The sequence below is a fragment of the Thermobia domestica genome, chromosome 1 (assembly GCF_964235325.1).
Source record: "Thermobia domestica chromosome 1, izTheDome1.hap1.1, whole genome shotgun sequence".
Lineage (NCBI taxonomy): Eukaryota > Metazoa > Arthropoda > Insecta > Zygentoma > Lepismatidae > Thermobia > Thermobia domestica.
In genome coordinates this window covers 217,127,874-217,153,640 of record NC_137454.1, presented here as the reverse complement: position 1 = coordinate 217,153,640, position 25,767 = coordinate 217,127,874, and the positions used below count along the sequence as shown (strand labels likewise).

General features: G+C 36.7%; 2 protein-coding genes across 5 annotated transcripts in view; one reads left to right on the top strand and one right to left on the bottom strand.

The window, feature by feature from the left end:
* Window positions 1–1,621, top strand: part of LOC145693846 (lysosomal alpha-mannosidase-like) — a 100,380-nt gene extending 98,759 nt beyond the window's left edge. The window contains exon 17 of the mRNA XM_081770051.1: window positions 1,163–1,621. Coding sequence (XP_081626177.1) covers window positions 1,163–1,393 — 231 coding nt within the window. The 3' untranslated portion in view covers window positions 1,394–1,621. The remainder of the gene's footprint in view (window positions 1–1,162) is intronic.
* A 7,341-nt stretch (window positions 1,622–8,962) lies between these two features.
* The window catches only part of LOC145693862 (CXXC-type zinc finger protein 1-like), a 149,094-nt gene continuing 132,289 nt past the window's right edge, over window positions 8,963–25,767 (bottom strand). For all 4 annotated transcript variants that reach the window (XM_081770052.1, XM_081770053.1, XM_081770061.1 and 1 more), the window contains 3 exons: window positions 21,336–21,494; window positions 14,534–14,671; window positions 8,963–9,221 (listed from right to left, as the gene is read on the bottom strand). In XM_081770052.1, the coding sequence (XP_081626178.1) occupies window positions 9,027–9,221; window positions 14,534–14,671; window positions 21,336–21,494 (492 nt within the window). In that variant the 3' untranslated portion in view covers window positions 8,963–9,026. The remainder of the gene's footprint in view (window positions 9,222–14,533; window positions 14,672–21,335; window positions 21,495–25,767) is intronic.

Genomic DNA, 25,767 nt, shown 5'->3' with positions numbered 1-25,767 from the left:
TCTATTCGTACTCTCTTCTTCCGTTGTTTAATTTTTTCATTTTCTGGCATGCTCTTGAGAAGATCCATAAGGGAACGGTCTACAGTTGGAGATATTTCTTGCTGTTCTGTTTCTTCTCGTCCAGCGTCTCTTTTTGTCAGTATCCTCAGTACTTGGTCTCGAGAAAGGGGAAAAATTCCACACTTTTCAAATCCAGCCCTTATATTTACCTCCTTCACTTTGTCATTTTTTTTTTTTTTTTTTTTTCATATAAAGAAGACTTGGAAATTTGTTTTTAGAGATGGTTGATACATTCCTATCAGGTCCTTTTTTCCGCTCCTCAAGAAGTGTTTCTATTCACACCATTAATTAAAAATCATAACAATAACCCAGTAAAGTTAAATTTTGATTACAAATAATTTATAAAAGGAAAACTTTTACTATGAACCTCATTAAATGAAGCAACAAGCTACAAAATAAGCATATGTTCAAATTTAACAAATATGAAAATGTCATACTTACCAAGAAAGTTTGCGGAGCGCCAAAATATCGTGTAGGATTTCAGTAACATATTAACGCTGCTGCCGTCTACCTCAGTGTTTCCAACTCACTAAAACATTTTGTCTCTGCTGTGAACACTATAGCCAAGCCATATAAGATTATGTTAAGAAATTCCAGTTTTGTTGATTAATTTATCGTCCAGATAAATCCAAAACTAATCTGGAAGTTTTTGTTTTTATTCACCCCCCATGTTTCTGTTCATCTCATTTGACGGTATGCATGATTCCCACACTTTTTTTTTCTTCTCGATTGTATTGTGTTCTGGAGATCTCTTGGTAAATGCATATTTTAAATCAATTCTGAAACTAGACGTGTACTGAAGAACAGGATTGAAGATGGTAATTCTAATCACATTAAGGCTATTATTTCAATCTAAGTTTTGAAGTATATTTTTGAGGGTGGGTTTTATTGGAGACTTTTTAAGTCAATACAACAAAAAATGTTAGACAGGAACTAATATAGTGCATCAGTTCACTTAAATCATGTTGGTCATTCGGAGATGTTTTTATTTAGTATTAGCATGGTGTATTTTGGGACACATTCTATTTTATCGAGCAGTGTTGAGAAAGAAATACATAATTATGCATTTTAATTATAGCTTCTTTTTAAATTATCTTTGCAGGACTTGTTTATACCGTTCACAATAACATCTGCTCAAGAAACTACGCTTGGTGCCAACCAGGTGCTTTCTGAAAACAGCAGACTTGAATGGATGTCAGAAACAAATCATATAAATGATCTCACTAATTTTGATATGGTGGAAGAAAACGCAGTACCTCTGGATAGTAGTTTGTCTGTCACATTAAATCCTATGCAAATAAGGACATTCATTATATCTGTAAACAGAACATAAGTTTGAGGAATGAAAAGATTGTGGACATTTATAATTAAATTGTTTTAAAATTGTGAAATTCTGATCAACATTCATGTGGGTTTGTTTATAATGCGCTTTTTTATACATTATTTTAATTGTTCTGGTTTAATTCATAATAAATTTTAAATGATTTTTTTTACACACAAAAGAATGTCCGTTATGTTAATGTAATTTCAGTGAACAAGAGAACAACTGAGTAACAATTTTTCCATCTTCTTTTCTTAAGCTCTTATAATCTGTAACTAAAATAATTAGATTTTAGAAGTTACTGGTTGAAATGCCTGTTCTTCAAATGGGAAGAACAGATTTGAGTTCACCCTAAGGACAAATTTTGATGAAAGTGCAATGATTGGAAAACACTTTTTTTTGGGGGGGGGGGAGGGCATACATTTGGGATTCCTAAACCCCCTTAGAATGTATGGTATTCAATCAAAATTAAATGATGGAATATAGTTGTCACCTACCTCGAGCTAGATATTTAAGTTTATTTCGAACGTTTCAGCTGTTTTCCCATGATCCGATCCCACACAAGATCAGTTCAATTTTTATATGGATGAAGTATACTTTTAATTCTAAATAAAGCTTGTTCGGTCTTACAGTTGCTCATCATCAGTTCTCCCCCCAATATTTTGAAGAAAGAAATGAAAGGCTGAAAAACTGGGTTGATGAGCATTCACGTGAAGATATTTTGTACAATTACAGTTAAAAGCTTCCGGAGCATTAATTAAGTCCTTAGCCCCCAGTGTACCTTAAAATGTACAGCTTAGTTTCTAAGTTGTTGTACATATGTTGTATACTGTATGTTGTGATCTTGCACACATTTGTCTTATAGGGCCCATACACGGTCCACGGTTTGTGCAAACAGTTTGATCATGTATGGTGCTGTATGAACTGTTTGCGCAAACATTTTTTTATATTGAACTCGTTCGGAAATTGTTTACACGAACATGATGTTTGCGCAGTCACGTGGATCGTGTATGGGCATGTTTGTGCAAACACGAGGTTTATTTCCGAGTAGTAGTCCTAGTGTACAAACGCTTATTTCTTGCGCTGTGGTGTCAATGAATAGGATTAAAGAATTCTGGCGAAAATTTATTGAACTTTATCGAAATTTACCTGAACTGTGGAAGGTAAAGATATAAAAACAGGAATCTGCAAAATGCAGCCTCCGCACAGAAGATAACGCAAGTCCACAGTCGAACTTATCTCACGCTCGGCTATTATATTTTGATGACTTAACTTGACCGTTTCTTGAACCACTCTTCCATCTACACCCTCTTCTTCCTTTTTGGTTTTATGGTCTTTCCCCTTCCAAAGAACAAGCAATTGCTATCGTTAAACAAGCTGCTTCAGTGGATATATTTACGCGATCGAACTCAAAATTGAACTGAAGTTTGTGCAAACAGTTGAACCGTGTATGGCCGAGTGTTTGCACAAACCGTGGATCGTCTATGGGTCCGTTTGCAATTCAGGTATTGAGTTGATTTATACAGGATTGCTTCATTTTTGTGTAAGTTCAAAATAATATTGAAGTGATTTCTTCTATCTCCCAAGTTTAGCTCACCTTTTCACTCTGTTTTACGTAATTCACTTACCCCCCCCCCCTCCCTTCTAAAGATACTATCTTATATGATTTGGAACATACATTGTTGCAAATGAAGCATTGATGAATTTGCATGTATTTGTAAGTGGTTCATTTATGTTGTGTTTGCGGTAGTGAAAAATGTCGGTGTACCTCTAAAGGCACGCTTGTCGTTAACAGGAGCAGATTTTCTGGTTCGCACTTCTGTTTTAGAACACTGTTGACACCATAGAGAAACGAGTTACGTAACTGAAACCACATTACTATTTATCTACTCACTCAGTTTGCTACGGCTACCCCTAGATAAACCTTGGCCACATACTCAATATTTGTCACTTCAAGAAATTTGTGACGAATTAGGAACAACATTTGCAGACAGTAATTGTCATGAAAGTAATGTTGTTACCACCTTCAGGAGATGCACCTGCAGAGGAAGAAGGATTTTGTGATCTTGATCCAGCGTATGTCAGAGAATTTTTGTATCAGCTGAAATTCATGCTGCAGACAATGAAGCTTCGTGTTCTAAGAAATAGAGTTGCAGAGAAAGTTTAAAAATAATAATAATAATAAAATGTGAATTACTTCTAAAGTGGGAGAAAATGGATACTATTCATTCGAGTGGTATGGAAAATGAATACATCAACACAGCTGAAGAGAGGTTTGAAAAGAAAAGTGAACACATTCACGTCCTATGAAGTATTTTAGTAGATAATGTTCGAATAAATGATATATTTGATGTTTCCCCTGGCTGGAGTTTTTGCGTTGTTCAGATAGATGTACAATGAAATAGAGCACCGCTATTGGTTAGGATTAGCAATTCGATTTTTGGACTCAGTATTTATGGTTATGTTTGCCTACCAGGTATGAGGGATGACGTCCCTCGGCGATCACACTGCCCGGAGAATTAAAGGAAAAAGGAATAGAGAAGAAAAGAAAATGCCTGGGAGCATTGTGAAGTATCATCCCGGCATTTTGTCTGTCGTGGGAGGGAAACCTCACTCAAGATGGCTAAAGCTTTTACACTTTCTCGACTGAGTGTACCAACGGGAATCGAACCCGGGTGCATCAGTCTTAGTATCTGGACGAAGATCCTCTCGTGAACTGTGTCCGATTACATGACAAATATTTGGTTGAATATAGAGGATATTTTCATCCTAGAAACAACTAGATAGAAAATAAGGAAGAAGGTACAAGTTTCAGCCTCCAAGCGATATTCTACAGATTTTTTTCTTTAATGTATTTCCTCGTGAGTAATAGATGAGGAAATATTTTGGTCATTATCTGTGAAAACAATTTAATTTATTCGTAGCAAATCTATTCGCTTTGGTCTAAAATTCAGGCACTCTGCAGTTTATCAGAGTACTGTTATAATTTTGAATAGTATACTTGAGAGATGGTCTGAGACGGTTTGAAGTTACACAACGCAAAACAACTTTCATGAAATAAGTATATAGTAAGAAATGTTATCGTTTCTGTCCAGTGTACCTTAAAAGGTACACACGTGTCTTCAGAACGTTAAAAGATATTCTCCTACATAAATGTATACGTTGAAAATACAGCATTTTGAATGTTCATACAAACTACTGTTAAAATATCTCAAATACTTTCTTCTTGGGCGTGAAAGAATTAAACATGGAAATTAAGAGTTTAACCATATTGAAGGAAGCATGAGTTAAACGATATATAATTTGAAGTGAAGAGAAATGTTACACCTAAATATAAATATGTGCTAGATACGCTTTATATTAAAACGAAGCAGATCCTTTGTCGGCACCGATTATACGTAAATTTGTAGCTAAAGATCGAAGCCAGTAATGAAATATCTGTTTACAGTAATTTGTATTATTTTATAATCCTATTTTTGTATTGAATAAGGGTTCACTAGAAAGTTATACTTAACTATCTAAAAGAGAAACCATAACTAGCACCAACTATTCATATTTAGATGTAATTTTGTTAAACGATCTATATTTAAAAGTGCAAACACTTCTAACCCGTTCAACTAATACTACAGTCAAATTAGCGTTTAACTTTAAAGTAATTTATATAAAGCTGAATTTTCTTTTCTGTCTGGTTGTTCATTTGTTGATCTCAATATATCCCCTGAAAAGTCCCTAAAAATCTGACGGTGGATTTCGGAGTTATGACGTCACCAATATGGTCGGCGCTGAAAGTTGCAGCGTTATCTTTGAACATGCGTAAGTTCTCATAGACTAGAGATAGACCCTCCGTTTTTCTGCTAAAATGTTGAGAATTGTTCAGAGAATATACAGAATAAACCAGTTGAGAATCACGAGCGTCATTTCAGATTTTGCTTGGGGGGGCAAAACCCCTTGATATAAGTAAAATTTCGCGTACTTCACTGATTTACTACTATTTTATTGATAAAATCTATAGAAATCTCAAACTCAGGGGGGAGGGCAATTGCCCCTCCCTGCCCCCCCCCCCCTAAATGACGCCCCTATTGAGAATGCTCCGAGAGCATTACCAGAATGAACTTAAAAAGAATTAATTTTTCTTAACTTCTTCAGGCTTTATACCAACTGTTTTTATGTACTTTATTATTATACTCATTAAACAATTCTTGTAATATATCTATCCATTTATAACTTCCTTGAGCACTAATTTGTTCCACATGCTTCGTTTGAGAGTTCTGTTAAAACATTCTACGATATGTTGTTTAACAAAGACACATGCTCAAAATTAAAGAAAAAAATCGCAAAATATCTCTCTATGACTTACGGCTCCCGAGATATGGCTCCTTAAATCTCCCGAAATCCGAACTTTTTGGGCCACTGGGATGAAAATCTGGGAAACGGTCGCCACTTGGCAGTGGCCGCCGGTTACTATTTGGTATCAAAATGTTCACCATCCTCTTAGGTATTGATCAACACCAATGTGATCTCTCTATGACTTACGGTTCTCGAGATATGGCTCCTTAAATCTCCCGAACTCTTTTTTCTTCTTCTTCTTCTTTCTTTGTTGCTTTCTTTTTCGATTCTCGGGAATGGAAAGAATAACGCGAAACATTCCATCACTTTCTTAGATAGTTTTTGGTGCTTTATCGAATGGAGGGCTCAAAATTGAAAAATTCGCAAATAACAGACACACAAAGACATAGAGAATTCAATAACGAACTTTTTAAGTTTGTTGAATATTGTACGACCTCAATGATGTCGGGAATTATAGTGACTACAAACTGAAATATTAGTTTTGTTCGTGAAGTGTTAGAATGTAGAAAGCGAAAACAGTGTAAAATATACGACATTCCTAAAAATATGGCAAGATAATAAGTACAAGCCATTTAATTAACTACAAAACAGCAGCACTTACTATCTTTACATATAAGAGAGCTACGTGAAATTACCGAATGAAAATGTGGTATTATTGCATTTATGTGTTACACTGATTTCATTCTGTTCTGTTAAACTAATAAATCACACTGATTTTATTTTGTTCTGTTAAACTAATAAATCACACTGATTTCATTCTGTTCTGTTAAACTAATAAATCTCACAGGAAAACTTCATGGGATTGTTCATTGGTCTGTCCTTACTTCTCTATGAAAAGTCCGATTTTGTTGGATTGGTTTTCTGCAACAACCACATGATCCTTTTTCCATAGCTTATATCTCTGTTTACTGGATTGGTTGCAAGCGAGTACATTATTTGTGACAGAGCAGTAGTTGGTCTTCAAGCCCTACAGGAAACATATAGTTACAAGTTTTGTGATCTTAAAAATTTTACGGGAAAAGCAAAACCACGCCTTTATCGTAAGTGGATACTGCAATGACACTTACAGGAGATGAAATGTCAATCATCACACAGCAACTGTTTTGCAGAATTTTGTGTATAATGAGAGAGAAAGAGGCCACATTTCTATACCTCACCCAAACCACTTTCTCTATTTAGTGGATCAACAATGTGTAAAACTGAGAAATCAGTAATTTCTAATCACGTAGGACACTAACACCAGGTAATACTGTGTTACTTCTTTTGTCACTTTTCTTAATATACAACGGATCAGTCTCGCATAAATTGTTTGGCCAAAACCAGGTACATATGAAAATATATTCCGATCATATGTGACATATGTTGTAACTCATTTTCCATCTGAGATAACTGTGATTTTACATGGTTACCAGCATCTTACTACGAAGTCCGAAGAGAGAAAGTGAAGAAGCTATCTCAGTCGTTCTCCCGACATTCAGTTTACACCCACGATGCAAACTATTGTCTTCCAGGAAGATTTTCTTAACGAGGCCAACAAATACCGCATAATAGGATTTCTTTCAGATCGTTTACAAAACGCAGGAGTAAAGGACATTAAACCAGACGACGATGCACATGAAGTGATTGTGTTTACACCATTTAGTGCGTGTGAAAATGACCTAACACAGAAGTGGCAGTTGTAGGAAATGACACACACACTAATCATGCTTGTTGCTAGATGTTGTCGAGGTGCATCCATAACCATGCTAATGCGTAGCCAGGATTGTGTTCTCAGTATATCAAACTTCGGTTAGGTTTGGAGAGATGGCTGATACCTTACTTTTCTGTCACGTTGTCTCTGGCTGCGACACCACCACAGCTATATACAGGAAAATGAAGAAAACAATTTACAGTTTGCTTAAAAACAGCAGAACAGTTCGAAGCGCAGTGAGTGTTTTCAGGCATGCTAATACAAAGGCGAGTGGATTGCTGCTGTAGCTGAGTAATTTTTCTTGGCGCTCAGTGTATGGTGAAAGAGAATCAGAAAACTTGAACGAAATAAGGTATTCAATTTTTACTAAAGTTGTAGCACGTCAGACTTGGTAACGATTTTGAATTCGCATTTCTTTTCTACCACCTTATGGTGGACAAACACCGTGTGCGTGGGTTTCCTCGGGGTTCTCTCGTTTCCCCCCACTTTCTTCATTCCACCATTTCAATCATTTCTCATCACAGTCTCCTTTAGCCTAGCCGGCATAATCGTGAGACGTAAAACTCAAAGATTTTATTTCATTTTCTTTTCTACCACCAATCAGAGACAACACGCCAGCATGCATTTAGAACATACCACCAGATACAACGTTGGCTTCGTAACAGTTAAATCCTAGATGGGACTGACAAACATTGGGAATACTTCACTGTCAGATGCTATGACTGTATCTCCTGCTCTAGATGACTTGCTTAAGTTAATCAGTTGTAGTTGTAAAAGTGGTTGCAGTGGAAGATGTGATGTAAGCAGGCAGGTCTCAAGTGGTCACTAATATGTTTTCGCAAGGGTACAACATGCAGTAATATGCTATTCATTCATGATTATGATTATGTCTAATATATATATATATATATATGCTAACAAGAACTACAATATATATCACATATGGAAGAGAAAGTATCTTCACGGGCAAAATGACACCTCATTATTATAGTTACGCCGAATAGTTTACGTTTTACACGGTATTAAAGGGTACTAGGTAGAAATAATGATTACCATTTTCCAATATAGCCTGCAGATTATTGGAGACTTTTCATGGAGAGATGAGGACAGACCAATCAACAATCCCATAAATTTCAACTTTATATGTTTTTTTTCTTTGTGATTTATTAATTTAACGGAATCGCTGCTGCTGCAACTTTCGGCGGTGAACTTATTGATGACGTCATAACTCCAAAGCCCATCATCGGATTTTTGGGGACTTTCAGGGAGAGATGATCGACCAATGTACACCGAGACAAAGTTTCAGCTTGATACAAATTACTTCAAGGTTTGGTCAAAACTTGGCTGATCTGACAACTATAATGGTTCTATCAACAAATCACAAGAAACTTTTACCGGACCTGTACCATAACAAGTCATTATGAACTAAATCCGAAGTTTAAAAATATTTACATTCCAGACTAAAACACAGTATGGACTACTATTGAATAAGTAAACAAACTGCATTCTTAATTCAATTCTACAAACTCAACTTCTAAGATCAATGTAGTTGTATTAAATATATATTTAGTCCATAATTGTTATACAAATATATTACAATCTTATCAATTAAACACGATGGCGGCTGTCTGATTGTCGAAAATTAGCCATTGCAGCCATTCGTTGTTCCTGCTCTGATGTCATTTTCTCCATCAGCTCATGGTTATAGGTTGAATGTAACATCAGTGCCAAGACACCAGCACGACTTGCCATATTGTGTCGGATTTGACGCTCTTGTTCCAAAAGTTCGTCTATTTTTAGCCACTAGAAATAAAGAACCCAAAGAAAAAAATATGTATTATGCATATTACACAATGAATAAAAGTATTAAAATGTACGACACATCTATAGTTGCTACCTTCTTTCGTATTTCTCTTAATAAGAGGCGAATGTCTAAAAAAATAATAAATAAATAAACTACTTTTTAAAAATCAAGGAGAAAACGATAGAAGAATTTATCGTGATTAATATTCAAATACAAATCTTGGTCAATTTTCGACGTAGTCATCATCAACCTCCACATATTTCTGGTAGCGTGACACATGCTTCTGTATACCCTCTGTGTAAGAATCTGCTGCCTGAGAATCCAGCCGGTACAGAACTATGTCATGAGCATTTCACTGTCGTTGAAACGCTTCAATGCCAAGCCACTTTTTCAGGCGAAGAAAAAGAAAGCAAGCGCTGAGGGCAAGGTCAGGGAATAGCTCCCATCCACATCTTTAAATTGTCTCAACAGTACGAGTACCTGTGTGTGAGCGGGCATTGTCATGGATCAAATGAATTCCACAATGTTGCATTCCTCTCAACCGATTTTAGCAGACATGTCACAAATTATTCAGTGTTATAGCAATACATATCTGCTATAATTGTTCGTCCTAGCTCCAAGAATTCCACAAGAATCACGCCATTTTAATCCCAAAACATGATAGCCATGATTTTGTGCACTGAAGGTGTTTAAGTTTCTTTGTTTTAGGAGGATTATTCAGTGCCGCAACTGCACTGACTGCTGCTTCGTCTCCTCAGTGGTGTCCGATACCCAGGTTTCCCCCGTCACTATATGAGAAAAGAAGTCAGCCCAATCCTCACCCCAGCGAATCAAAATTAATCACGTGCAGCTGTCATTCTTGGCTTTTTGTGAGCTTCTGCACTCACCTCGCTGACATTTCTAGAAACTCTTTGGCACGTTCAGTTATTGTGAACCGGCAACTAAATCGCGCTTTCTTGTTTTGTATTGTGGCAGCCATTTCACCTTCACCTTACCAGCCTACTCCCACGTACGCAACTCAATTCGGACGATGCAATGTCTATTACAAACACAGAATACTACGATATACTCAACTTCATCAGTCCTGCCGACCCAGCGTCATTTTTTTTTTTAACATGCGCCTTGTATTTTGCTACATTCATTAATTAAATAATTAAATGCAGTTTATACTAATTTTTGAAAGCCACAGAAAATATGAGGAGGTTTTTCTCTCTTATTCTATATACTCATGTCCAAAACTTAGGAAAATCTTAATTTCGAAAAGTAATCCTTGTCATGTTAATCCTGTGAATGCTAAACATCGGGCCGACGCGCTTGATTGAAATGACGTAGGATCAGCCGTTTGAAGACACGTGTGCTCTTTATGACTGCGATAACTCTAAGAACGTCCATAGAGAGAGAAAAACACAGTGAGTTGCGGTTTTCGGTGTGTGCAGCGCATATCAGTCATAGTAAACGTGTTCTAGAAACACACGATGGTCCAAAAAACACACGTGTATGATGTGATGCGTGGTCAGATCATCGGTAAGATTAAAAATGGGGCAAAGGCAGCAGTGTGTGGATAGGGACTTGAATGTTTCTCCAGTATTGTATCGCGACTGTGGAATCATTTCCTGGCTGATGAAAGCTGAAATGCAGTACGGTGGAGGTTGTTGATGTGCAATGAGTAGAGCAGATACATTAGTTGGAGACCTTGCAGTTGCAGACCCAGAGAGACCAAAGTATCACATCAACCTGTATATTAGCGGTTACATGAATGCACATGATATGCAAGGCAATCCATCAAGTGCATTCTCCTCACGAAACAGCACCGCCAGGCACTTATAGCCCATAGTGGGAGAACCCCAGAACAGTGGGGTAGTGCACTCTTCAATGAGAGTCACGATTCAATTTAGAGAGTGATCCTCACTATCTGCTTGTTGTTGAAACGGTCAGGTATGAAGGCCTTAGTGTCATGGTATGAGATAGGATTGTGTGTTCCAGCAGCAATCGGAAATAGCTGAGATTTACAAATGCATCATTCTTGAACAGTATGTCCGACTGTTCCGTGGTGCATACAGTCCTGAATTTCTTTCATACGTCTCGAGTGGCTAGCGCGACTACCGAACCTAAAGTCCATAGGACATGACGGTGACGGGCCTTAAACCTCCATCATAGTCAAAATTGCTGAACTATGCAGTATGCTTGTACTAGAGTGGGATACTTTACTACAGGAGCTTGATGGTCTAATCCGTACTATAGGTGCATGCTACACAGCCTACATAGCTGTTGCGGTAACTACATCTCGTATTGAATATTTTTACTAACAAAAACCCGGACGTATGACGGTCAACTGATGGTGACCCACATGACGTAAGTGTATTCGGTCAAATTCTTCGAGGTTCATTTCTTTAACCCACAGGTATCTGTTCCTGAGTGGGCAGATACATTTTTGTACCATTGGTTTATGATTGTCACTGTTATCCGCACATTCCCTGAAGTTTTTGAGAAAGAGAATCTTAATTAGTTTTGCATTTGCAGCGGCTTATGATCAACAATACACAAAGAAAGCCACTATTCAGATGTTCTGTTTATCTCAGAAATTTATCATTTAGAACAGCAGCACAGTTACACTACTCATAATATCAGGTTAGAAAACAAAATTGCAATCAATTAAAATATCTGTCTTAAACTACAGGGGGAAATACTGAAATTGCCTAAAACATAGCAGATACATTTTCTGAGGTAGGCAGTGATTTAATTTCAAATACAGTAAATAAGGCAGCACAATATTTTGGAAATTTCAAATAATCAATAGCTGTGGATGATTTTACGTTCTCTCAAGCATTCCGATATCTTACAGTTCTTTACCTTTATAAAGTATTCAAGGTGAAAATCGGAATTTTTTATTTTTCTGCAAATCCAGAAACAACCTGTAGGATGCAAAATAAAAGCAGTGAAGATATTACTCTGAATATACCTGGTCGACTATGTTTCCAGCAAGGTAAAAAGGAATCAAATTACAATTAACAAAACACTTAAAGAGGTAAACTTTAACACCGTTTAGTGGTTAATTTATTAAACATTAGTATCTCGGTTGTTTTATCATCAGCAGGGCTGGCCTTAAGAGTTGTAGGGTCCAATTGAGAACTTTTTTTTTCTTTGGGTGGAAGGGGGGGGGGGGCACTTTTCCATCAAATTTACATTAAGGTCTACAGGATCTTTATATACAGGGTTCATTATGAAAGTAATGAGCATGATGCTACCCTGACTCAACAATCCACCGCAGCGCGCGTTGCCGGCGCGGAAAAAGTAGTGGGTGGTCTGTCCTTCCAAACGCGCCCAGAGTCAGTCTGCTGCGAGCAGTGACAGCGTGTGGATGTCGATCCGCATGAAGCACGTTTTTACAAGTTGTAACACGGCGCGATGGAGGGTTCGCTCGAACAACGCTACGCTATAAAATTTTGCGTCAAGTTGGGTAAGAATGCTACGGAAACTTACCAGATGCTGAAAGAGGCCTACAAGCAGGAGTGTTTGTCAAGATCCCACGTCGGAAAATGGCACAAGTCGTTCAAGGAGGGTCGGGAGGATGTCGCCGACGAGCCCCGTTCTGGACGCCCAACAACGGCCAGGACCGAGGACAACTTTAACCGTGTGCGTGAAGTGTTGCGCTCAGATCGGCGTGTGAGCATTCAACAAATCGCGGACATCCTAAACATGTCAACATTTGCGGTACATGGGATAGTGACCGAGGACCTGCAAATGCGAAAGGTTGTGCGAAGCTTGTGCCGAAGGTGTTGACGAACGAACAAAAAGAACTTAAGAGTTTTGCGCTGCAAGGAGTTGTTGGTATTGTGTGAAAGTGATCCGGACTTTTTAGACTCGGTCGTAACTGGAGACGAATCCTGGATGTTCGAATACGATCCAGAATCCAAAAGGCAGAGTGCGAAGTGGCACACCTCATCCTCCCCCCGCCCCAAAAAAAGGCGCGCATGAGCAAATCCCGAATCAAAACCATGCTCATTGTCTTCTTCAACGTTCGAGGAAGCATCCATTTTGAGTTTGTGCCACCAGGATAACTTGTCAACGCAAGGTTTTATCTAGAAGTGCTCAAGAGACTGAAATGTAGGGTCGCCCGCGTTCGAAGTGACATCAAAGACTCAATGAAACTCCACCACGACAATGCACCAAGTCACACCACCTTCACCGTCGTCGTCTTCCTGGCCGGGAGCAGAATCCCAGTGGTCCCCCACCTCCTATAGTCCTGACCTGGCTCTTAGTGACTTTTTTTCCCCGTTTGAAGAGAGACCTCAAATGAAAACATTGGGACTCCATGCAGAACATTCAAGCCCATGTTACAAGGTTTTTAAAAGCCATTCCAGCCGAGGACTTTAAAGATGCTTTCCAGGCGTGGAAAACACGTCTCCAGAAGTGTATCGATGCAGAAGGAGCGTATTTTGAGGAATTTTAAAGATTTGTAACAATCGGAACAATAAAACAGTTTTTCTAAAGCAATGCTCATTACTTTCATAATAACCCTGTATATATATATATATATATGAAGTCTACTGTAGGCTTTATTTCTCTGTGATAAAAAATGGAAGACAATCAAAATGTATCACCTCTGAAAAGCAGATACTCACAATACCACTTTTTTAATGACTGAAATGATTGATTGAAAAAGGATATTTTGATTCAGAAAAGGCGAAAATTTAAGTGCACTGTAAGAAATAAATTATATTTTTTGAACTTCTAAACATCACTTAACACTCATAAGCAATAAATGAATTATTATTATTATTTTATTTAAGCTTTTTTTTCCCCTCTGCAAAAACTTCTAAAATTTTGTCTAAGTTCAAACTTCTGCTAATTTCAGACTCAATGAGCAAAATTTGCTGAACTGTTCAAACGTTCTTGAATAGGTGATTTCAACTTGAAAAATCATTTTTCTTCAGACACCACAATCACTTTGATTGTCAAGAATAGTATATGCAATGTATTTTTCTGTATATTTGAAAGTTGATTACACTCTAGCGCAGAGCCCGCTTCGAAGCAATCGGCACCCGGCCCTGAAGATCGACCATGATCCAGAATTTATGTGCGATACCACAATATTTCTGTCACTGCTATAGCTATACCTTTTACCACATACTTCAAAATCTATCAAATATTTATTCATTACTAGCGCAGTTATACACTAGAATCTTAAATACATTGGAAATATGGTACGCCAAAACTTCCAAATCTTCTGGAATGACAACTCAATTGGAACTCAGTTTTCATAGGAAGAAATGCACAATTGGCTTACCTCTACAAAAAATTCTATACATACCTGTCGCACACGTTCCATATCTATCTCTGCCCGACGCAATTTCTCCCAGCAATAATGACGCATGCAGTGTTTCTTCGGGGCACGGCAGAACTCTCCGGTAGGACTAAAAACATTGGCAACTAAAGGACATCCACACACCTGTAAGATTTAAAATACATCGTACTACTGTACAGACAAATTTACACGCCTAAGTGATAACTGATGCAAAACTTTGAATATATGTAACGTACTTCAAAAAAATATTATTCTGCAATATCAAGTACAGACTGTTGGGTTTTTGTATTGAAGTAGTTGACATATTTGGTCCACAATACAACTGTGCACAACAGAACAGTTACTTTAACTGTGTAGAACACTGTTAATTCAAGCATTCTCTTGAAAAAGTCCTTCAAAGTGCTTCTGAGTGAGGAAAAATTATACATGAAAAATGATACAACTGAACATGTTTAATATTAAAAAAAATACCAATTAGTAAACTTCCATTACATTATACCAACTATGGACCTAATGGTTATAATGGGTCCATAGTTGAGCTCTAAACGATAAGAGAAACTTAAATTTTTACATAATACCCGTTTTCACTATATCAATCAGTGGCGCCAAAATTGTTCACGGTTGAGTATCAAGCATAGATTTACGAGTTCGAACACTTTTTGTATCATACAAGCTTTGTGATCTAGATCAGTGGCTCTCAACCTTATTCTATCTCGGCTCCCATTTTATCACATCCTTTTGCTAACTCGCCTTTATAATTTCTGGTTTGTAATAAGCTTGTTCCGGATTTTTTATATACCTATTGCGGAGAGCTCACGATATCCATCTTTTCTATAATAGTAGAATCCATTTCTTGTATATAGTGGATACAGCAACTTCCCTAAAAAGCAAATGGATTAAAATAAAAGTTCATTCATATTACAAATATCGAACCTGATCCGTCATACTGTTTCCAAATGGAGGCCGTTTGAAAATTTTGAAACTTCTTAAGTCCCTTAACTTGGGTCATACGTTAAAAAATGAAGTGGTTTCTAATTTTGGTTTAAAAAGCTGACAGTTTTTTAAAAGTTATTGAGTATTTTAAATGACCTGATAGTATGCGTCACGAAGACTGAACCGGACATTGCCAACTAATAAAATCACATCATGCTCAGGTATCTCACTAGCTTTCAATTTTAATTGTATTTCAATATGCAGGTTTTACTGCATTTGTATTTTTCTGGTATTTCAATATGTAGTTCTCATTAGTTTCACATCGTACCTCTTTCATTTACATTGATTTTTAAACGACTCTGCACCTGTTGAAAATGGTCACCAGTATTAAACAACGACCATAAGGAAAGTGTAAAAAGAATCTGCATCAGAAAATCAGTGTTTGTACGTCTTCAAGATGTAAATACTTTCATCACTTGCAAGATAATATCATTTCTATATTATTTTTTTTTATTTTCCAAATAACATACGTAAGTTGTAAAAATCAATACAAAATTCATTTAAAAAATTCACAAAACACATGATACGAAGTTTGTTAAGTATCTAAACACTGTGATATCTAAATATTCATTTGCACACAGAACTTGGTGCATCTAAGGAAATATATATAACAGTAAAAGTATCAGTTCCACTTTCATTTTCTTCAGTGCCTGAATATGTTTATTTACCATCTTCCGTTTCTTTTTGTTCTGCTCGTCTTGAATTTTCTGTAGTTCAGTCATCTTCAAGGATGCGGGTTGGATCATTGCCTGGGCAACACTAACGTCAGCCATGTCAGAGCGTAGAAGATAATATGAATAAATTATTTATGTCTCTTTAAAATCACTACTCTACAGAAATTATTGATGAATGTGACGAAACTAGTTTATTATTTTGTTCCATTTTGTAGGTGTATGAATACTTTTTGCGCTAACCATATATTGTTTGGTATAATTATCTTTAGTCAATAAGCAGGAAAGCACGAAACACAGAAGTCTCCATTCAATCACCCTACTGTCGAGAAAAAAGGGCCTCCAACCACCCACACCTTATTTCCTTGTTACGAGTATTTTCACTAGTGGAAGTAGCAATGCCACAAAAATATAGGTGGTTTCGTTAAAATATAGAAAATATAGTAGTTTATAGGAAGAGATGCAAATATATAGGAAAAATAGGAAATATAGGAGCATTGGAAAGCTTGGTATAAATATAAAACTATGCCTATCAGAACGAAATTCAAAATAATATTTAAAAATATTTTCCGATATTCGATTTTAATTATATTTCTCTTCCGTTTATCTTCGCGACCTCCATAAAACCCCTCCTGCCACCCCCCTTGGGGTCGCGATTCACACGATGAGAAACCCTGATCTATATAATATCGCATTCCTAAGTTCTGCCAGGGCAGTCTCCTCACTATTACGCCATAATTCATTGACAAACATTTCTCTCGGCACAAATGGCACAACCGACTGATCTCAATTTTCATCTTAATGCGAGGAATAATCAATGGCATGTGGGCCAGGTGAATGAAACGAAGGCCGTGCCGCGACATTACCGTGTAGTAAACGAGTATAGTTAAACACACGCTCGAGCATTTGCAGATACAGCTCGTGAATGTGTACAGAGATGTGGCAACACTGCAGCCGACTCATTTGCTAATAGCGTTTAAAGGGATCTCGGAGCGCTGCCTTCATTTGACAACCTTCATTTGACGAAAACAATCCTTCCCTGGATGCGCCTGAAATCAGTGGAAGGTTTATCGCTAAAATTTTGCGAGCCTCCAGTCTTCCGCTCAATCGCTTAATATTTATCTTGCTGATGGGAAGATATTTTAATGATAGTCTCATGAACATATTCTAACTCACGAGTAGCCGATGCAAAATCTTCGGCTTCAATCTATACAAAATTAATAACTGAATGAATATTTAGCACATGTTATAGTGATAACTTAAGATTACTTTCTATTATACTATTTTTAAAGTTACATTTAAAAAAATAAAAAACAAAGAATTACTGAAACTGCTTCGATCTTCGTTTTTTTTTTTTTTTTTTTTTAATGTTATTTCAATTTTTTCCTAGTTCTTTCTTGGACGTTGGCCTCTCCAAAAGCGCAGAAACGAAACGAAAAAAATAAATCAACTACAGTAGAGTAGCATTTGCGATTATAAACATCAGTGTTTATTGCGCAAATGCAAGTCATATCAATCGCAAATTCAATTATCCGTCCTGCCGAAAAGTGCACATCTGTCCTGCCGAAAAATGTATTAAGGTATCAAGAAACATCGAAGGCCAATTTCTGAGGTTACTGAGGTTTCTGTCTATCAGTAAACATTCAATTATATATATATATAAGGATGGTCCAAAACCAAACGCAAAAAATCTACTTGTTCAAATTAATCCTCCACAAGTCTTATTTTGTTCCTCTAGTCATAAGCTACTTACCTGCCAAATTTCAGTCCTATTGCTCAATATTTACAGGTCGCTCCATTTTTAACTTTTTTTTGGTCATGTATTATTACAAATGATCTAATGCTAAAATTTTTGGAAAGTATACATGGGATCGTTTCCAAAAATATAGCGTATGCTCACCTCCATACATACTTATTCATTCGTAAATTTAACCCTTCGTAGCACGCGCCGCGGAGTCACACTCCGCGGATGGAGAAATTTTAGTTTTCTTAATTTGATAGGCCACCGCCAGGTGTAACCTGCCGTTTAGCTTCCCCCTTTACAATCACGCGCACACTGACTACACTGAATTTGATCAGCAGTTTGCTCTGAGTAAACAGTTTCGAGTGCGGAGTGTCGCTCCGCGCGCGTGCTTTAGTGTTTTCAAAGTTGAGGAGTTTGCCTCAGCGTGCGGTGTACACAAATATGGACGAAAAAGAACAAGAACGGATACTGCGTATACTAGAAGATGAAATAGGAGCTTCAGATGATAGTGATGTAGACATAGTCGAAGAAAGCGATCACAATTCTGAAAGTGAGCAATCGGCTGATGAAAATGACGTACGCATGCTTAATTGTAACATCAAGCCACGCGCGCGGAGTCTCACTCCGCAATATGTATTTATCTTCTTTTTAATGTGTATCTTGTTTTGAAGCGATTTTAAATTGTTGAATATTTTCTTTTAAATGTTTTTGACAATTGCCAACGTATATTTTACAGTATAAACTTCTTTGAACAGTTCTAATATTTTATTACTCTACATAACTTAGATTTGGCAAACAAAATACATATTAGATAGAAGATAAATACACACTGCGGAGTGAGACTCCGCGCGCGTGGCTTGATGTTACAATTAAGCACGCATGCAATGGAGCGTTAAGATAAATATATGCTGCACTATAAAAATATTAGGTGGGTAATGGGTATACGCCACAGTATTCCTGTATACTACATTATAGGTGTCAACACTACAACGTAATTTAACGCAGTTGCTGTGCTAATAGCTGGATAAATATAAGTTCATAGCTTTCAATATGATCACTAGATATCAACAGAAGAAGTAATAGTCCATGATGCTCCACTTACCAACGGAGCACCTCTCAATAGCATTAACTTTTTGTCAATTCTGAAAACTTACCCAAACGAATCTATGTCCAGTAATGCACATGCATCAGTTTTAACATATCTCTGCTTTATGTCTGAACATTTATCAGGATTAGCATTTCTTGATGACAGAGTATCAAAAGAAACAAAGGTAAAGATGGTCCAAAGCCTGCAGAGGCCAGCATTACCGAACATTCCACTACGATTTAAGCTGACAAAGAAATCCGAAGAATTTAATTTGGAGGGTCTAGTAACAGAGAGAACACTGTCGATATGTGATGTTCTATTTGAAAAACGAAAAGTAGTCTCAGTTTGTTCTCAAATAAACTTCAAAACACTTGCGAGATAATCCTTTTTTCCAAGAACTTTGCAAATTATCAGAACAAATGGATGTGGTGGATGATGTAACTGAAAGAGGTATAAGTTTCATCCAAAAGTATAATGAAGCCTTGACAACAGATGAGAAACATAAGCAGTTTCTTCTTCGATTTGTTGACAACCATCGTACAAATTTTCAAGCTCCACTGAAGAAAGCGTTTTTGTAAACTGAGAATACAAATTAACATTTTCTTTTTTAAACTCTGACAACTGAAAAAAAGAAAAAAAAAAAGACAAAATGGAGCGACCTGTAAATAACTTAATTCTACTGAAATTTCGTTCGTTCTTAGTATGCATCAAAAGGAATCAAATAAGTCTTGTGGAAGCGCGACCACTATTAGTTTTGCGTTTTGGACCACCCTAATGTATATAACGATAATACCAGGGTGTCTACAAAAGTTTTGAGAATCCAAATTTCTTGACCTTCTCTTGACTTTTCTTGACGATTTTAGAAATTTTCTTGGCCAAGTACAATATATAAGGTATTTTTTTAATTCCCTACCAATGGCCAGTTAAGATAAAAGCTAAAGGTATTTTACAGTTTTGTCTTAGCAACTTGTAATTAATAAAGACTGTAAATTTAATTTACCTAATCTTATCACCTGTGTTACCTCTTAGAATACACTCATTTTCATCCTGGATAGGGTATGGCTTTATTTATTGTTGTGTCATAATTAACACTTTCACTTACGAGACATTCGTAATGAGGTATTCGCCATTACATCTGGTGAAAGACAAGAGGACTCTTTAACAATTCTGCGGACCAATGGGTACTTTTCAACCAGATTCTCAAACAAAGTGATTAAAAATTCTCTCTACTGGTTCTGAAATGACAGTATCTCCAGATTTTTTAAACCTTTGCAAGCAGCAGAAGTACCAAAACCAACATCTACATCCTAAGCCATTTTGATATTGCACGAATTTGTCAAGTCAATGGTAGTGAGCTGTCTGGCGTTGTTTATTCCATTCATGACGTTTTTGTGAATGAATCTGGTTGTAATACCGTGCAGCAGACTGTACAGTTCCCTGTATATGAATAACAAAAGTGAATCATTAGGCTGAAATGTGGCAAGAAAAGGCTCCAGCCTAAGTGCAATAGAATAAAAAAACACAATTTGCAATAGAAGCTGATCCTGTAGAAATTATTGGATCTTTTCAAGTTCTTAGTTTGAGGAGGCTTCTTTTGGACACCACTCACATACTTTTTAAGAGGCATGATAATTTCTAAAGGCTCTTTTAATGACTTTCGAGTTTTCTAGCCATCTGATTGCACAAAACTTTAAAGGAAATCTTAAGGAACCAGAAAAGTGTGTGTAATCTGCTCTCTGGAAGAACAATCATTGAACAGATAAAAAAGAGAATGCAGAAACTCATGAAGTCACCACTCAATCTTGTTATGAGCAGTTTTGTACGCCCCATGTACAATATACAAAGAACATGTTCCCACGTCAAAAATTTCTGGTTAGTCTGGATCATCTGCTTCAATTTTGAGGCGTTCCTTACGTTCACATTGGGACCGTGCATTGCAAATTCTTGACCTACCGTGCCCATTTCTTGACTTTTCTTGGCATTCTTGACCTAGCATTCGATTTCTTGACTTTTCCTTGACTTTCTTGATCTGCAGACACCCTGAATACGTAACTAATTTAACTCGTAGATAGATATATTTTGTATATAAATGTTGTATATGTGCTAAGAAATATAAAATAGTGCATGTAGTTAGAATTGCCATTGTTTCGTTCAGATGATGTCCTAAACAACTGCGGCAAACATGAATATATTTTTTCAGATATGTCACTGACCATTCAAGTGCAATATACAATACTTATTTTTAATTATAAGTTTATATAAAACCTATTATCTAAATTATTTCATTACAAGTAAAAAGAACTTAAAACTTACCTCTGTATCACTTATTTTAGGATCCTTACAATGCTCTGGGCACAGGACTTTCAATCGCTTGCAGTAAGTTCGATTTGAAGGATTATAATAATCACAAAACATATTATTTCCTTCTATCCTTGTCTTGTATATGGATCCAAATGAAGTTTGACTTTCGTACTGTCAGTGAAACAAAGGATTCATATAATTAAATAGTAAATACTCAAATAAATATATATAGTAGACACCATACATACCCTCAAGCTATTCAAACCTACGTATTAGCTGTCACCATAAAAATTTCGCGGTATACTACCTTGTGCACCTTGTAGTAATGGACGATATGAGAAAATCAGTCCACTCAATCATCTAACTGTCCTTATTAAAATTTTTAAATCTTCGTAAAATAACAACATATACTAACGCAACACACACTGCAAATAGTGTAACGAGCAGGGAAAACAGAAAAAAAAACTGTTATGTTAAGTTCCAAATAATGGAAATATAAAAATATTTTGAATGTTAAAGTCTATTAAGGATGTGAATATTTGGCGTAGTGTGTATCGTTCTTAACTGCCACTCAACATGTCCATGATCGATTCTTCAAGTGAATATATATATACACATGTCCAAAACTTAAGCATAATGCAAGAAGTTGCATGTAAAAGGCGGGAAGGTCATCACGAGCACAGAAGTTTTGGTGGGTGGCGTGGGATGCTTGTGAGGAGCACTGAATCGGCTATGGCAAACGTTCGCCTGACCCCCTATAGGGAAAAATCGAAAACTAGTGCTTGGATGCGAAGAAGGCGCCTTCCGTGTGTGCAGTGAGTGCAGTGTTGTAGTAAGCCAAGGTACTGCTGAGTTGAATGTAGCAAGATACTAATGAAATATGTCACAAAGACGTCAGTTGGAATCGTTTACCAAAGGTCGAATCATTGGGCGCCTGGAAAAAGGTGACACACAGACAGAGCAGTAGCACGAGCCATCAATGTGCCACAAAGTGTCGTGTCTAGGTTGTGGAAACAGTTTTGCAACACCGGAGACTGCCATCGTAGGCCCGGTGGAGGACGTCCACAGGTTACGACTCCACAGCAGGATCGCTACTTAACCATAACTGCGCGTTGGAACCGGACCCTGCTTGCAAGACAATTGTCAGCGGAGCTTGCAGCCGCCTCACGGGTGCGAGGGTCACGCCAAACTGTGTACCGGAGACTGCGTGCCAGTGGTCTGTATGCCCGACGACCAGCAATATGTGTTCCACTGACGCAGACACATAAAAAAGCCCGTTTACAGTGGTGTCGGGAATATCACCAGTGGACCCCGAACGATTCCCATCGCACTCTGATCTGTCGCGAACAAGGAACTTGCTTACATCCCACGAACATTGTGGAACGGCATCGATATGGTGGTAGTGGAGTACTGATCTGAGTAGGCATTATGATAAATGGTCGTACTGACCTGCACATCTTCAATGCTGGATCTATCAATGGTCAGAGGTACAGAGGCGAGGTTCTGCATGCCCATGTGCGACTTTTCAGGGAAGCAGTGGGCCCACAGTTTCTGCTCATGGATGACAATGCCCGTCCCCATAGGGCCAAACTGGTGAAGGAATGCCTAGAGACGGAAGACATCCAACGTATCGAGTGGCCAGCGCGTTCTGCGGACTTCAATCCAATTGAATATGCGTGGGACGCATTAGGAAGACGTGTTGCAATCTGCCAGCCGCCCCCCAGGACACGCCATGAGTTCTGTACTGCTCTTCGTGAGGAGTGGAATCAGCTACCCCAAGAGCTCTTCAACAACATGATCTTGAGCATGGAACGTCGCTGCCAGACATGTATGGCTGTTTGGGGTGACCATATCCCATATTAACATGTTTTCGATACCGCCAGTGCGTCTCACAGTGTTTTTGTGATATGTCTATTATGGTATCACGTTGTGAGTTTGTGTTTTGTGACCCCTTATAGCACGTTTTATTTCCAATTTGGTCTGTTCCGGGTTCGTGTGGCCTTTACGTGTGATACGTTGGTATGGTGGTTCCATTTGGTGTGCCTTCTTGACGTTTTTCGTCCCCTATGTACTCGAACAATCATTATGCTTAAGTTTTGGACACCTGTATATATATATATATATATATATATATATATATATATATATATATATATATATTAAGGAATAGCTATTAAATGTACAGTTTTAGAACTGGTTTCATCCTGTTCGACATTTTCTTATTTTTTACTATAATAATATTTTTTTTATTGCATACTGGAAATTACAGACAGAACTGCCCACTTACAATTTCCATACAAATAACATGCAAATAACAAAAATAAGCATAATACATTATAAAATGCAAATTATACATGCACAGAAAAGGAAAAAAAATCATGCATAAAATAAACATGCTGTTATATAAAAGAAAATAATATTCTCAGCTGCTAATGAAATGATTATAGAACTGTCTTTGTATATTACTAAAATTATGATCAAAAATGTCAATAATACTGGCAAAATCATTGGCTACTGATAAACTTTTATACAAAGGAACATCATTGAGAAACTGAATGGGTTTAAATATTTTCGGATTTCTTATATGATAACTGGTTGTATACACAGTTATTATTGATGATAGATTCAAATTACCGTGAAGGATTGAATGTAGCATTTTAAGATCCAAAATAATCCTTCTTTCAGACAACCTTAATATACCTAATGACATCCTAACTTCATCCAACGACATACCTTCATAACACTTAAAACTTCCAGCGTAACCAAGCAAGAAAAGGATCTTGAATTGTCTCCGGAGTAGTAGATATATAATCTATATTTCTATTCCATATGATTGAACAATATTCAAGATGACTTCTAACATTGGAATAATAAAGAATAAGGCATGTTTTAATAGACTTAAAATCTTTGGACATCCATTTAAGAATTCCAAGATTCCTTCTCGCTTTGGAAGTTATATTCTCAAGATGTTGTTTGAAAAGCAATTTGCTGTCAAAAACAATACCTAAATCTTTAATCGTATTTACAATTCTAATTGGAGTATCATTTATGTTATAAGTGAAAAAAATTGGATTTGTTTTATTCGTAATATTCATTGAAAAGGTTTTGTTACAATTTAAAGGTAGTACATTGTTTTGAGACCAAAGTAGTATTTTATTAATATTATTTTGGAGCACCAAACAAACATCCAAATTTACAACAGTTTTGAAGATTTTTAGGTCATCTGCATACATCAAACATTTACAATCCAAATTTTCAGTTATATCATTAATAAACATAAGGAATAGATTTGATCCTTGCGGAACATCGGAGTATATGTTATATACGTCTGAAAGATTACTCTTATACCTAATTACAAACTTTCTTTGGGACAAGTATGATACTAACCAAATAATAAATACAATGGAAAGATCATAATGTCTTAATTTGTAAATTAAGATGTCATGTGGTAACTTATCAAAGGCTTTACAGAAGTCGAAATAAATTACATCGATTTGACCATTACTTTTAAAGATAGGAAGAGTGTCAGCCATAAAACATGTTAAGTTAGTTGTAGTTGACCTATTTTTCATAAAGCCATGTTGATAGATCGTAATATTGGGATAAACATGATTATACAAATAATTATATATTAACTTATCAAAAACCTTGGGTATGATACTCAACAGAGAAATAGGTCTATAGCCGGATAAATTTTTCCCATCAGTCTTGGGGATAGAAACAACAACAACCATCTTCCAATGGTCATGATAAACAGAAGTAAGTAAACTCCAGTTGAACAAAGATGTTAAGACAGGCGCAATGATGGACACAATGCCCTTCAGTATAAAAGCAGGTATACCGTCTAAGCCAGAAGATTTGGCATTAAGGTTGTTTATAGCCTTAGTTACTTGCTCAGTTGTAATAATAGAATAAAAAGAATCATTACCCGCCAAATCCGATAAGTCAATATTATGTAAAGAAGGATGCCTTTGATATATAGTCTCAAATAAGTGAGCCCATGAATTAGCTAAAGTTTTAGGATTAGACACATACACATCATCAACCATAAGTCCAATTGCTTGGTTTATTTGGCTTTTATTTTTATTAACAAACTTCCAAAACTTTTGAGGTGAATTACTTAATGCATTCTCCATATTATGTATATAAGCAAGCTTGTCCAACCTTAACCTCCCTTTAAATTGTTTCCGTATGTAAGCAAAAACATTATAATCTTCATTTGAACCAGTAAGTTTAAATCTCTTATGAGCGTTTTCTTTCGCTTTAATTAATGAGATCAGATTCCTAGAGTACCAAAAAGGATATTTTCTAGATTTAGGTCTATTTAGAGGTATGTTCTTACTCATACTAGATTTTATTAAATTTTCTACAGCAATATTAAGGTCTGGATTCAACAGAATATTAGTCCAGTCAGCTTCAAAAAGTTGCTGATAAAGGGCTAAAT